The sequence below is a fragment of the Ptychodera flava genome, chromosome 4, assembly GCF_041260155.1.
Source record: "Ptychodera flava strain L36383 chromosome 4, AS_Pfla_20210202, whole genome shotgun sequence".
Classification (NCBI taxonomy): Eukaryota; Metazoa; Hemichordata; class Enteropneusta; family Ptychoderidae; genus Ptychodera; species Ptychodera flava.
The window spans coordinates 27,201,690-27,215,201 of NC_091931.1; the positions used below are offsets into that span (position 1 = coordinate 27,201,690).

General features: G+C 35.5%; 1 protein-coding gene across 4 annotated transcripts in view; it reads left to right on the forward strand.

Annotated features, from left to right (window-relative positions):
• Positions 1-13,512, forward strand: part of LOC139131332 (serine/threonine-protein phosphatase with EF-hands 2-like) — an 84,619-nt gene that overhangs the window by 47,137 nt on the left and 23,970 nt on the right. For all 4 annotated transcript variants that reach the window (XM_070697344.1, XM_070697346.1, XM_070697347.1 and 1 more), the window contains exons 4-5: positions 6,744-6,871; positions 9,259-9,358. In XM_070697344.1, the coding sequence (XP_070553445.1) occupies positions 6,744-6,871; positions 9,259-9,358 (228 nt within the window). The remainder of the gene's footprint in view (positions 1-6,743; positions 6,872-9,258; positions 9,359-13,512) is intronic.

A 13,512-nucleotide genomic window follows, 5' to 3' on the forward strand; every position in this document is an offset into this window, starting at 1 on the left:
GCAGGAGGTCGGTGCCGGTGTCTGTGGATTGGGTGGTGTTATTTTGATTTAGTCTAACCTGCTGCTAAACTTTTGCATACAGAAATGATTCCTCTATTACCGCATAGCTGATAACTGCACCTGACAGTGAAATATGATACAGTCTTTCTTCATAAAATGTAATTCAAAGATCGTTGACCACATCAATTTTAGTGTTGGACCACATCGATTTTACTGTTGTTCTTATCAATTTTTCAATACTGATACACTTAAACGCATGTGGTTGTAATCTTATATCTTATCTATTGCAATTGAACAAAAAAGCAGTTTTGTTAGTGCATCAAAACAACACCAACGATAATACATCAGCAGGTCAAATTAACATGCATAGCTACATCATGAAATAAAGTTGTATGAGGCTTACAAGCAGAGAAAAATCTTTCAGTACCTCTCTGCATTCCCCGCAGCATTCAGATATGAAGATATAGAGTTCAATTGTTTAGAGCAAGAATCAATGGCTATAAGGGACTGGACATAAATTACAGGGGGGGGGGGGGGTGGGCCGGTGTTTTCGAAAAACCGCTGCGTAAAAAATAGTGACCCTTCAAAAGTTCATGCACAAAAATTAGTGACCCTCCCCCTTATCCGTGCATGAAAATAAGTGACCCTCCCCTGTTACTCATACCCCCCCAAAAACCCGCAATGTGTTAAAGACCCCCTTCTGACTTGCTATACTTTTTAAGTCGCCCTCCCGAAAGGAAGACAAATGTGGCCGATATAACGCGTTGTCCAAAAAATATCAAATCATATGTGTGTTATTCATGTAAATGTACTTTGCTTGAAGTGGCAGTTAAAAAGTGCATGCCTGTACAAAAAATGTAATTTTAGATTTTATCGATAATGTTGATTCACTATACATGTAGTCGACTATAAGAAAACTACGAACGTGTATTTTCCAGTATAAAACTAGCTATATCTGTTCATATACAGATGTTTAATAACTGATATAGATATACTTGATTAGCATGGGTTGTTTACAAGTGCACATGTGAACAAGATATTTGATTTTGGAATTTCTGTCAAAATGTTGATTCACTATACATGGGAGTCTATGACAAAACTATACATGGGAGTCTATGACAAAACTGTCAAAAGATTTTCAGAATTAAAATTTGCACTATTTGTGCATATATGGACCCTGAATAATTGACATAATTGTGCTTGATTAGAAGAGGGTGGTAAAATGTGCATCTGTGTACAATAACTTTGTTTTTGGAATTTCGCATAAAATGTTGATCCACTATACATGGGAGTCTATGACAAAACTGTAAAAAAAAAATTTCAGAATTAAAAATATGCACTATTTGTGTATATATGACCCTGAATAATTGACATAATTTGCTTGATTAGAAGAGGGTGGTAACACATGCATCTGTGTACAATAACTTTGTTTTTGGAATTTCGCTCAGTGAAATGTGGATCCTATATACATTGTAGTCTATGAAGAAATATGAATAATTTTTTTAAATACAAAACTTGGCAAATCTGTGTATTTATGTATGCTTGATTATTGATATTTATGTTCTTGATTAGACTAGAGTGGTTACAAGTCCATGTGTGTGCAAGAAATTTGATTTTGGAATTTCACCGAAATGTTGATTCACTATACATGGCAGTCTATGGTGAAACCCTATGAATAATTTTTTTCCAATACAAAAATAGGTAAATCTGTGCATCTATGTACACTCAATTATTGGTACTAATGTTCATGATTAGACTAGAGTGGTTTCAAGTCAATGGTTGTGCAAGAAATTTGATTTTGGCATATCACTTAAATGTCGATTTACTATACATGGCAGTCTATGATGAAACTGTGAATAATTTTTTTCCAATACAAAAATAGGAAAATCTGTGCATTTATGTACACTTGATTATTGGTATTAATGTTCATGATTAGACTAGAGTAGTTCAAGACAATGGGTGAGCAAGAAATTTGATTTTGGAATTTCACTGAAATGTCCATTCACTATACATGGCAGTCTATGATGAAACTGTGAATAATTTTTTTCCAATACAAAACTTGGTAAACCTGTGCATTTATGTACACCTAATTATTAGTATTAATATTCATGATTAGACTAGAGTGGTTTCAAGTCAATGGTTGTGCAAGAAATTTGATTTTGGCATATCACTTAAATGTCGATTCACTATACATGGCAGTCTATGATGAAACTATGAATAATTTTTTTCCAATAAAAAAATAGGAAAATCTGTGCATTTATGTACACCTAATTATTAGTATTAATATTCATGATTAGACTAGAGTGGTTTCAAGTCAATGGTTGTGCAAGAAATTTGATTTTGGAATTTCACCAAAATGTTGATTCACTATACATTGTAGGCTATGAGGAAACTACAAATAACTCATAGGTTATCTGATCCTAAATTGTTATTCAAAAGTTGTTCGACCTGAAGCTTCCAGTTGTTATTGATGACACTGTGCACTATTCTGAACAGTTTGTATTCTGTCAATGTCCTCAAAAATTAAAAAATGTACATACAGCGACATGAACGTTTGACACCGACCTATACCCAATGTATTGTCAATGGGAGAATGATGTCAAATAAGTAATCTCCCAAATTGTTATTGAAAGAGTCATTATAGGGGACAGTTATGCACAATAGTGTTGAATAAGTAGAAATCATGACAACTTAAATCAATGTGGCTGCTTGGATCATCAATACATTGTTTATTATACCTGAAATTTGCGCCCGAAGGGCGCGCCGAAAGTGGTAATGGCAGAAAATGAAAGTGCCAGGAGGTATTTTTTCTTTTTCAGTATTCCATAACGTGCACATGCAATTTCAGCTTTGATGCATGAAAAAAGGTGACCCTCCCCCATAGGCTTGCACAAAATTTTATGACCCTTCAAAAATGCTTGCGCGAAAAATGGCGACCCACCCCAAAAAACACCGGCCCACCCCCCCCCTGTAATTTGTGTCCATCCCTAAATGCTATCAATGATAAAAGTTTCTTGCGAATGTTGATGAGATTATTGAACCTCTTAAAAGGGTATAACAATGAAATGTAGGTAAACTGGGATTCACACACGGTAAGGTAAAATTGTAAACTGCATATATTATAAAGATGGCAATAAATGAGAAATATTATTAAAGAGCATGGTATCATTATTTTCCGTGACATCCTCACAGTGAAAATTGAAATAGCTGCTCTTTTTCCACAATTAGTAAATTTAGGTTATAGAAACCATAGTGAGTAAAGTGATGATGGCTGATATTTTTCAACAAAACCTGGTAATTTTGTTGAATAATGCAGGCAGTTGCACGTTGAATTATCCGTCCATCATTTGAGTGAAAAGGCTCCCTCATGAAAAGAGAAAAGCCCACGGTGTTTGTTGAGCAAGTAGCACAATGGAATGGACTGGGGTAAAACGTGCCGTAAATTAAACTGTGAATGGATTTGCTCATTTCTATTTTCATCAAGGCTCTGCTGTCGTGTATACACAGCTTGACCTCACAGTTCTCATGTACAGCAAGGTTTCTCTTGGTCTTTTACACTACAGATATAAATGTTGCCCTCATATCTAAAATGGAATATTTGTGTGTGATTGATAGTATCCTCCTTGAAATGTCATGTATCTGACTTATCCCAGCTACTGGATAAATGGCAGTAGAGTTCAATGTTCTCTACTGTAAGCTAGATTAGCATGTAAGATTTGAAATCACATGCCTGATAGAGGTATACATACTTGATCAGGAGAAGTTGTTATCAAATATGGGTCAAGAGTTCAATTATTCAGCGACTAAAAAGTGATTTCTTACATCTGTGCATGATTTAGAAAGGTCAGACAAAATGACAGAGAAATTGCTGTGCTCTGAATTACCACTTCTTCTAGCCGATTTTTGAAATTTTCTTTTTTTAAAAATTGCCAAAAATCAACTTTAAATATGTGACATTCTGATTTTTGCTAGTGCCCAAACAGCAACATTCTGTGTTTTCTCAAGTGCACAAACAGCCATTGTCAATTTGACATGATTATAAAATGAATAATTTGGGCGGTAAATGTATTTGAAATTTGCTTCTCCCTATCCAATGACACATTATAATAGTTACTCTTACTGGTCATTTGATGTCCTGAAAGTATTGCAGACACATAATTATTTGCTCGGGAGAAAAAATGGTTTTGATTGCTTGCTCAGAGTTGTTGGAACAAGAAAATCTGAGAAATAATTTATCTCAGGTCAGGTTATTTTAATTAATTGTGTGACTTCTTAAGGTCATGAATTTTGACAAAATCTGTGTAAATTGACATAATCGTATGCACTAAGATTGATTTTTATAGGTATGGTGAGTATGAAATTGTCCTATAGTTGTCAAATGGCTTAATTGTTACTCCGGTTGCTCACAGCTACATAACGATTTTTAAGGTGGTATACACCTTGAAAAGTGAAGGATTGAAAGTTCAATGGGAAACTTTCAATCATTCTCAATCCAAATCAAGAATAAAAATCAGGGGCCAATAGGAAAAGTTTGGTTTTAGGGAAACAAATTGCCTGACATTTATTGATATTTGCAATTCAAAATGGCTGCCTTCCCTGCACTAAGTCAATGGGGCAAAACGGAATTTTCGATATTCGAAAAAACTAAGATGATGAAAATTTTCGTACTTTGAGAACTTCAAAATGAGTCCCGATAAGTTGGTAGATCAGAAAAGAAATTGCAAAAGATTGAGAATCTGTTCTTGAGGCGCATACTACCTTGAAAAAATGCAAAAAACTTGACTCCTGTGGAATCTGTAGAACCTTGACTCTCTGAAACCTTTCACTGGCACGAAGAAGGTTGCCGAATGACATAGATTGATTTTAAGACAAGGTCAGACCCCAAGGTGCAGTTACGTAGGTTGTGAAAAATCTCTTTACTTGGACTGCGCGTATCATTCAGTGATTCACTTGAAGAACAGAGGAATGAAAGGCTGTCTACCTGATCAGCTTCAGCTTGGCTTTTACTAGATTTTTAACAACGTGTATATTCAGCTTTATTGCATTCATTTATCAGCTAATTGTATTCCACAGAATCTATTGGTCAGTGAACCTTTGTTTTCTTCAGTGAAAGTTCTCGCAAGCAAGGTCTGTTTTTAAATAATATGAGAGAATCAATAAAGCCATCAATCCTGCCCGGAAGTCAGATGGTACAGCATCAATCAGTCAATTAATGGCTAGTAAAAGAGAAAGTTAATTTTGAAATTCATCTATAAATAAGTCCAGGAGAGAATAAGTCATCCATTGCAGTGACTATACTTTGAACAGATAAATGATTGATTTTGTTAATCACGACAGCTTTGTTGTGTAATTATAACGTTGTATACCATTCCAGTCATGCCCAGGTTGTTCACTTCACAGTGTTAAAAGCAGTGTACGGGTTCACACCTGACCTCTAAAAATGTAGTTCAGGGCAACCTTTTCACCATTAACGTTTTATCACCTGATTGTATTTTCACCGGAAAATGGTGTCTGCTTTCTATACTGGGGCAGTAAAAGGCAGTTATATGATTAATTTGAAAGTGTACACACATTGTATCCTGACTCTGTAGTTAGGCTGCAAACTGACAAGATGATTTGCTAAGTTTGTTTTGATACGGTGATGAACCAGATGTGTCCTTGAAGGCATCGACTTTAGATGAGGTGAAAAAAAAATGTAATACTCCAAAACAAATAGCAACATAAAGTAAAAATAAAATATTATTAAATAAATAAATAAAGCAAACAAGGTATTGAGTGCAAAATTTGTTTCAAAGTGAAGTTATTGTAATCTCATTAATAATATGTGGAAGTTTTATCAGCACACTGTATTCATAATTTTATGAGTGTTATCAAATAGTATGCTATCAGGAGAGGGAGTACGGTATTAAAATGTCAATATCACTGCAAACCCTGGAACAAGGGCCCTGGGGTCTTTGATATCAAGGCCAACTTGCATTTTAGCAGGAAATAATTGCAGTGAGAGTACTTTTCACAGGACAGCTAGTAGGTACTCAAAGTTAATACAAGATATGTATCAGTATTCTATAGAGTGAATTGAGCTCCTCAGAGCTGCAGTTCAGTTTTATTATGTATTGATTGTTATTTTTTTTTTTTGGATTTGCACACTGAGATAAATTTGTTACAGTCCTAGCTGAACAGACAGTTATGAATTATTAATGAACAGCAGAATTTCCATTATGATGCTGAGAATCTTGGAATAGTGAATCACTAGTTGTCAAAGTTAAGATATATATATGAATATATTGATAGCTGCAATACAATTTTCTTGTCACATCATTGGCAAAAAAGAGATAAACAAAATAATAAGTTTTTCAAGGCACACTGATTCTGCCCTCTGAGTTATATTGTTGTCAGTGTAATTTAGTGACCTACTTTTTTCACGTAGTTCAAATAAGTGTTCAATGTTTGACTTGTATAGATACCATATATCATCCACATAAACTAGGAAGTGAAATGATAGCCACTGTTTTTGATTTGATTTTACGCAGGCCCTCCAGACAATTTAACCAGCTGAGCTGAAGAGCCTATAAAACACGCAAGTTTTACAGGCTTTCATAAAGTAGTTGTCCCTTTATTTTACTGGAAAAGTTAAGAGCGCCATAAAATCACCTCTGCGTGTGCTCATTTCATGACAAGACCAATCTTGAGAGGCAGTTAGTCAATTCTAGCTCACTTTTTTTCCTTTTCATTTTTCCCACCAGCAATGAAAGCTGCTTTATTGATCCAGAGATGGTACCGTCGATATCAAGCACGGCTTGAAGCACGAAGACGCGTAACATGGAACATATTTCAGTCAATTGAGTATGCAGGAGAACAAGACCAGCTGAAGGTACACATTCTTGTATGTTTGTGTATGTGTGTGTATATGTGTGTTGTGTGTGTGTGGAATAACCTCATAATATGTATATTTTTCTTAATTTGTTTTTTTATGAATATTTACTTTTTGTATAAATTTGTCAGTGGACAAAAAGTACTATAGAGAGTACTGTAAGGTACATCATAAGTAGAAAAAAACACTGTTGAAAAAATATTTCATCACGGTCCCTCTATCACAAACTAGCAGCATCAGGCAACAACTACAGTATGTAAAGAAAGGCAGGTTGAAGAGTTGCAGGAGATTATATATGCATTGCTAAATTTGAATAAACTGCCAAAGGCCAAGGTATTTGCAGTAATCATTACAGCAACCATTTATTTCCATTTGAATCTGACCCAGCCAGTGATAATAAATCTAAAAAGTCTTTCTCAAAAATTTACAAAATCCTTTGCGTTCGATCACAGAATTCATCTGAACTGCAGTGTGAAACCAGTTCAAAAAGTAAATATTTATAAAAACCAGAGTGCACAGATTGTAATGTTTCATTTAGAGACACATTGTCAGGTATTTCTTACTGCATAATACTCATTCTGTGATTAGTATTGCTGTACGCTGCTGAGAGTTGAAGTTCAGAAATGTTGACACCTCAGATTGAGGAAATCTAAATGTGTATTGTTCACTCATCGTTGATTCCTCAGAAGTACTGGCATTTTAAATTTTTCCCTCTGTCCAGCGGGAACTACTTTGTAGTGATAATTATCTGTCTGATGTGTGATTCACAATCGTATTATATAGATGTATATTACTTGTCAAGGAGAAATCGATCGTCAAACGTGGTCACACCTTTTTTCCCCTTTCTTTAAAACTATAAGCACAAAATTTATTAAGTCTTCCACACCTAGGGTCCAATTCCCAGGGAGATGAAATTCACCTTTTACTAAAAGCTCTCCATGCCGCTATAGCTTAACTTTGAGAAATCCAATTGAGCCGAGAAAAATGCACCGCTGTTTGATTGAATTCTGAAAACTGACAATCCGGAGGACATTGATTTTGTTGAGTACATTGTAGTGTGCCGGGGTTTTTTTTGCAAACTTTGAGAAGCGGCATGGGAATTGGTTTATCCAATCCAAATGGGATAATTAGTTTTATGTGAGTGCATTATTGAAATGTCGATGAAGGAAAAAAACAGTGTCTCCATCATGAAAGCTTTTTCCTGGTCACCAACTGCAATCTTTGGAATGGTGCTTGCTTTTCAAGGTTCCCTTCTATGTAACCTTTCTGCTATTGAAATTTTGTCAAATGAAATTAGTTGTTATACTGTTCCAATTACAAAACTGTATCTCTGCTCAGGCAACTGAGGTTAAACATTGGTTGGTCTTTAAGTTTACCAATACCTAGAATGTTTAGGATTATTGCTTGTTCTGTTCAGTAAATTTCTGTCATTTAGAAGTGAAATTTGATTGATGAACGATTATAATAACAAAAACACTGTTCATCATGCTCTATTGGTATCGTAAGAATACAAAGAGTTCAATTCATCTCACAAAAATGGTCCAGATGTTTTTCAAAAGATGAGATGGCCCTTGTCTCCCCAACCAATGAAATAAATAACATAGCTTCCCATTTGTTATGTACAGCCTTCCCCACCCCTAAATTCAAATCGTATGGTCCATAATGTTTGCACTGTCTTTTCATATCATCTTTGGTTTTGGTAGTGTTTTCAAATTATATATTTACAGTGAAGTGGCATATTGAATGCCAGGGTGGTAAAGCCATTTTTTTGCTTCAGCTTATGTCTAATTTTGAGTTTTTGCTCTAGGGATACACCATTTGTTACGGAGGATGGCCTGTTAAATTAATGTTTTAGCACCATGTCTTAACCATTAACACCTTCAAGGAAAGTTTTTTCCTTTTGCTTTAAAGGCCAGGGACTTGATCCCCGGTATCAAGTTTGTTTTAGTCTATAAGAGGATTATGGAGTGTAATAGCCTTTTGTTCTCCATTGCAATTGTGATCTAATAAGTATATTTCCCTGCGAGACAATCTGACGCTGGCCTATATGACAATATTTTGATATCATGCCAACTTTGGTAGTATTTTGCACAGTTTCCATTGTTTCTTTTCCCCCAAGCTCCTCACATATTAAAAAGGTATCAAATGGCCCATCCCTTACTTTCCAGTACTGTATATATCTTACACAATGACACTTTGTGATAACCCTCGGGTCAGAGGTCAATGAAATCCCAAAAATTCAACAGGTGTCAGTTAGCAGAAGAACAAGTTAAGTTTAAAAGAACTGAAATAATTATCACTAGGCATACTGTGAATGTACATTAAATAAATATTTGCAGTAGATCAGTGATTCTGATGATGTGTTTGCATTTATTTACTACGCACAGCTCTACAATTTCTTCAATGATATGATTGATCACGTCGCCGAATCAGAACCGGGCAAACTCAAGTTTCAACGAGCGCTCAATCACCATCACTACGACATATGTAAGTATACTAGTTTGCCCGCAATTGTCATGGACGGAAATCGTGTCTGTGTGCATACATGCACAGTGCTTCTGTTTAAAGATGGACACATACACACATATTTACCGATTGACATAGAATATCGTGATGACAAGGGTTCTCTGCATATTTCACCCATTGGTTTTCTTTGCAGTGTTTGGAATACAATCGCAGCAAGGGCAACAGAAATGTATTTCAAGTTTGGAAATAGTATTTTTTAAAACCTTTGTGAAAAGAGTGCGCAGTAAATGCACCATGCAGTTGCGTTGTAAGACAATCTACCCTTCTTTTCAGCTGAGTGTGACATCTGAAGCTCTGCAATTTCTGTCCCTTGTTCCACCATGTTGGCTTGAACAACAAACTGGCTTCCCATGGAGTAAAGCCAACTTACAATACTTCTGGTTTTGTTGAGGGTTACAGTAGAATATGAAATAAAGGGAGCAAATCTTCAACTTTTCTAGTCTAGCTGTGGCTTAATTGTGTGGATTCATTTTGAAGGCTGCTGAATTAATGAAGTTTTCACCATCTTGTTTTTGTGAAAATTGCAAATTTCAATACTCTCCATAGATTTAATGCAGGGTTTTAGCAGTCAGTTTTGAATTTCAGATCTTGGTTAGATTCTTTCTCTCATCCCTAACTATTGACTCTTGATTTATATTCTTGATCATAAAAAGTGGTTTAAAATTTCATGGTGGAAAGTTTAAGTTGGAGTTTATTTATTAAACTAATTTTTATTTGTATGTATGCATTACCATAATTATCATTATGAGAACTTTTAGCGTCACAAAAATCATGAAAATGAAAACTCATATCTGCATGGTGCTTGTAACGAAATTCTGTGCTCCCTCTGGCAGATTTCTATAACAAATTTGTGTTATTTAATGTGCACGCAGATGTTGGACCTCAGAAACAGAATGCGATAAAGCCAATTTGGAAAAGTAACTTTTAAAAGGGTCAGTTGTTCTAATCTGCTAGAAACTGTAGAGAAAGGACTGGAATATTTTTAAAAAACTTGCATAAAACTAGAGAATTTTGAGAAGAGTATGTTTCCAGAATTTCTGTTCAGATCAGATCGCGTTCTCAATTAACTTTCCTGAACAAAGGACAGACCAGTATCAGCTGTTAGACTTTATGTATCCCATGATTCATAGCAACTAAGCTTCTTTGTGGCTTGTACAAATCACCAGCCACTGCAGCTGTACACCTATATTTTAAAACTCTCAAGGGTAACTCTTGGAGATCAGCCGTCATGGCAAATCTTATTAGCTTGATATTCGAAGTGTAGCAGACGCAAAATGTCAACTGAAACAAAAGTGGGATTTGAACAGTTACCCTGTAGGTGGTCTTAAAGCTTCAACTCCTCAGATTGTAATCTGCATTCACCCAGACTGAGCACATGTGGCAAGTGAAACAGAATATTCTGGTAGTCTGCAGAGAAAGTAAAGGTGATTATTCTTGCTTTCTCTGTGGGACTGCATGCATTTAGTGTCCTGTTACCGGTACAATTCAAAGCGGAAGAACAGGGTTAATTGTCCTCATACACTTCGGTTCAAAAGAACGTCATGCTCATGCAGCAGGTTGGTGTGTTCTTTCCTGTGAAATACTTGCAGGTCAGAGGTCAAGTTCTCAGGCAGCCAAAGTGTTGCCACCATACTGATGGCGTACTGTACTGAGTATACATATGTCTTGCAAGCTCACAGGCAATGGTCCCTCCACAATCTGGTCACAGTACCCTAATGACCTACTGTCCCTGTGTAATGTTCTTTATTCACTCTGTCCATTGACAGTGATGTATGATTTGTCATTTCTCACAAAATCCTGACCTGTGTAGCCGTAATTTATTCACTTATATATAAAGGTGATGCTGAACGCAATTTCGATTTCAAAATTATGTAGTTTTTCGTTCCTGATAGATGTTGGTGTATATTGCGATAGTGTAATGAACTTGCTTGAACCTCTTGTTTAGGAAGCAATAGCAAAATTAATGTTGTCAATTGAAGCCATGAATTTTTATCTTTCATAGGAAAGTGACTTTTTAACCCTTTCACCCCCAGTTCCCTGTATAAAGGTCCAACTTTACCATAGAAAACAATGGATTTGGGACAAACCATGGTGGTGAAAGGGTTAAAGGGCCAGCAGCTGTAAGCTTTGACAATAGTTTTCACCATTTTTGTCGGTGCTCTACTCTCCAAAGCATGTTACGACACAAAGCTTTTCGACTCAGCGTGTCAGGTGTAAACTGCATTATTGTTTCGTTGATAGGTGAATCTGGTCAGGACTAAAAATTAAAAGTAGATGCTGTGCTGACAAGGTAAATAGTAGGCATTGTAGCATGCTTTGTGGGAGTAGAACAAGAACTTGAAATTGCCATATAAAACAAAAACAGCAAAAACAATCATTAGATATAAATAAGAAACCTGCCGTACTGTCAAGCCATGTCCTTCAGCTGTCTAATTGTCACTTCCGTAAAAGGTGTTGTATATGATGCCAATCAAAGTTGTTTCCTCACTATGATAAAAACATTTGAAGGAACGTCAATTTATTCCACCCACTCACCCTATTTTGTCCTGAAAAGGTTCAACTCTGGCAATTGGAAAAGAAAAGATCTGTATCAAAAATCAGGGAATGAAATTTAATATGCCTTCAAAAAATTGGTGGCACAATATCATTTCTATGTATTTGTAAATAACTTGAGAACTAAACACTTATGTGATACTGCTTCTGTGACACTATAGCTCCTTCCCTCCATTCATTTTGTTCTCAAAGTGTCCGTTACCAGTACAGTCTGTGAATTAACAATTCAAGGCAATTAAGTAAATTTTTCAGATTTCAAAGTTTCAAATTTCTTTTGTTTCAAAAAGTGGCCATCAACACGGGTTTATTATCCTCTCAAGGAGCGATCGCATCAAAACATTCTACTTCCTGTAGCCTTGCCCCTCAGGAAATAAATTGTTCTTGGAATATGGCTCACGTACACTCTCTCAAGAGAATTAACTCACAGCTACACTTTCATCCTTGTGGACAGTAAATACAAGTAAATTTTCTCTCTAAGATTCTTGTTAAAAATTTCATGTTAGGTTATACAAATTCGGCATTGATAATGTGGCATTCAGATGGTGTTTGATGGCTTTGATGAATTGAGAGAATCAAGCCCATCAAAGATTCGGCTTTATAATTTGAAATGTGACAGTTAATTTGTTTCCTGTAAACACAGCTTCTATATAGAGAGAATATGTAAATGCTAGTCTGAAACATTTGAACCAAATTTTTGAGTGCACAAATCTAAGGAAAATTCAGAAAATTTGGCATAACTTGGCCCGCTTGTTGCTCTCATAATTCAACAAGTTTGAAATGGTAGTTTAGATTATTTGTCTTGTCTTTGATTAAAAAAAAGAGTAGATAGTACATATTCTCTCCAAATTTAAGGTATGGCAAACATTGATTTGCAAAATTGTTACCTAATATGTGTTTAAGATTGGACATAGTCAAGCAAGAAGCCGTTATAAGCACATCCTTTCATGGAAAGAAAAAAAACGGCACAATTATCTGATGTGTGGATAGTCTTTAATGCTGTACAAGATTAGGTCTGAAAATACCCCTACGGTATTTTGAATCTGAACATAGAATGAATGAAGTAAACATCATTACTATTCTCAATTCTTATATGTACCAGTATTTGCAACAGTAAGGTACTCTGCATTTTAAAGCATTTTAGACAATTTCTGTCAGCTGTCAGGCAACTTTTATGGCTCAAGGGATTTAAATCAGAAGAAGAAGTATGAATTTTTGATCGATGAGTTGATGTAACTTTGATAAAGCAACATCACATGATTATAGTAGAGGGGGAGTACAAGGATTTGCTTTCAGCCGAGATCATGCGCCACGAGCACAAAGTCTCTGTGACAGTTTATCCATTATAATAATGATACAGAACAAAAAAATTCCATTGAAATCACTGACACAGAAAATATGCAGTCTAACAAACTTTCAGAAGGTGAAAAAGATATCTGTGCTACAAATCAGCACCTGATATTATCTCTGAAGCAGATATGGACTTTAAAACATAGAATTTTGCAATGTAGACATTCTTTTCCTGTACTACAGAGTCAGAAATCATTTATTATTTGTACAGATAC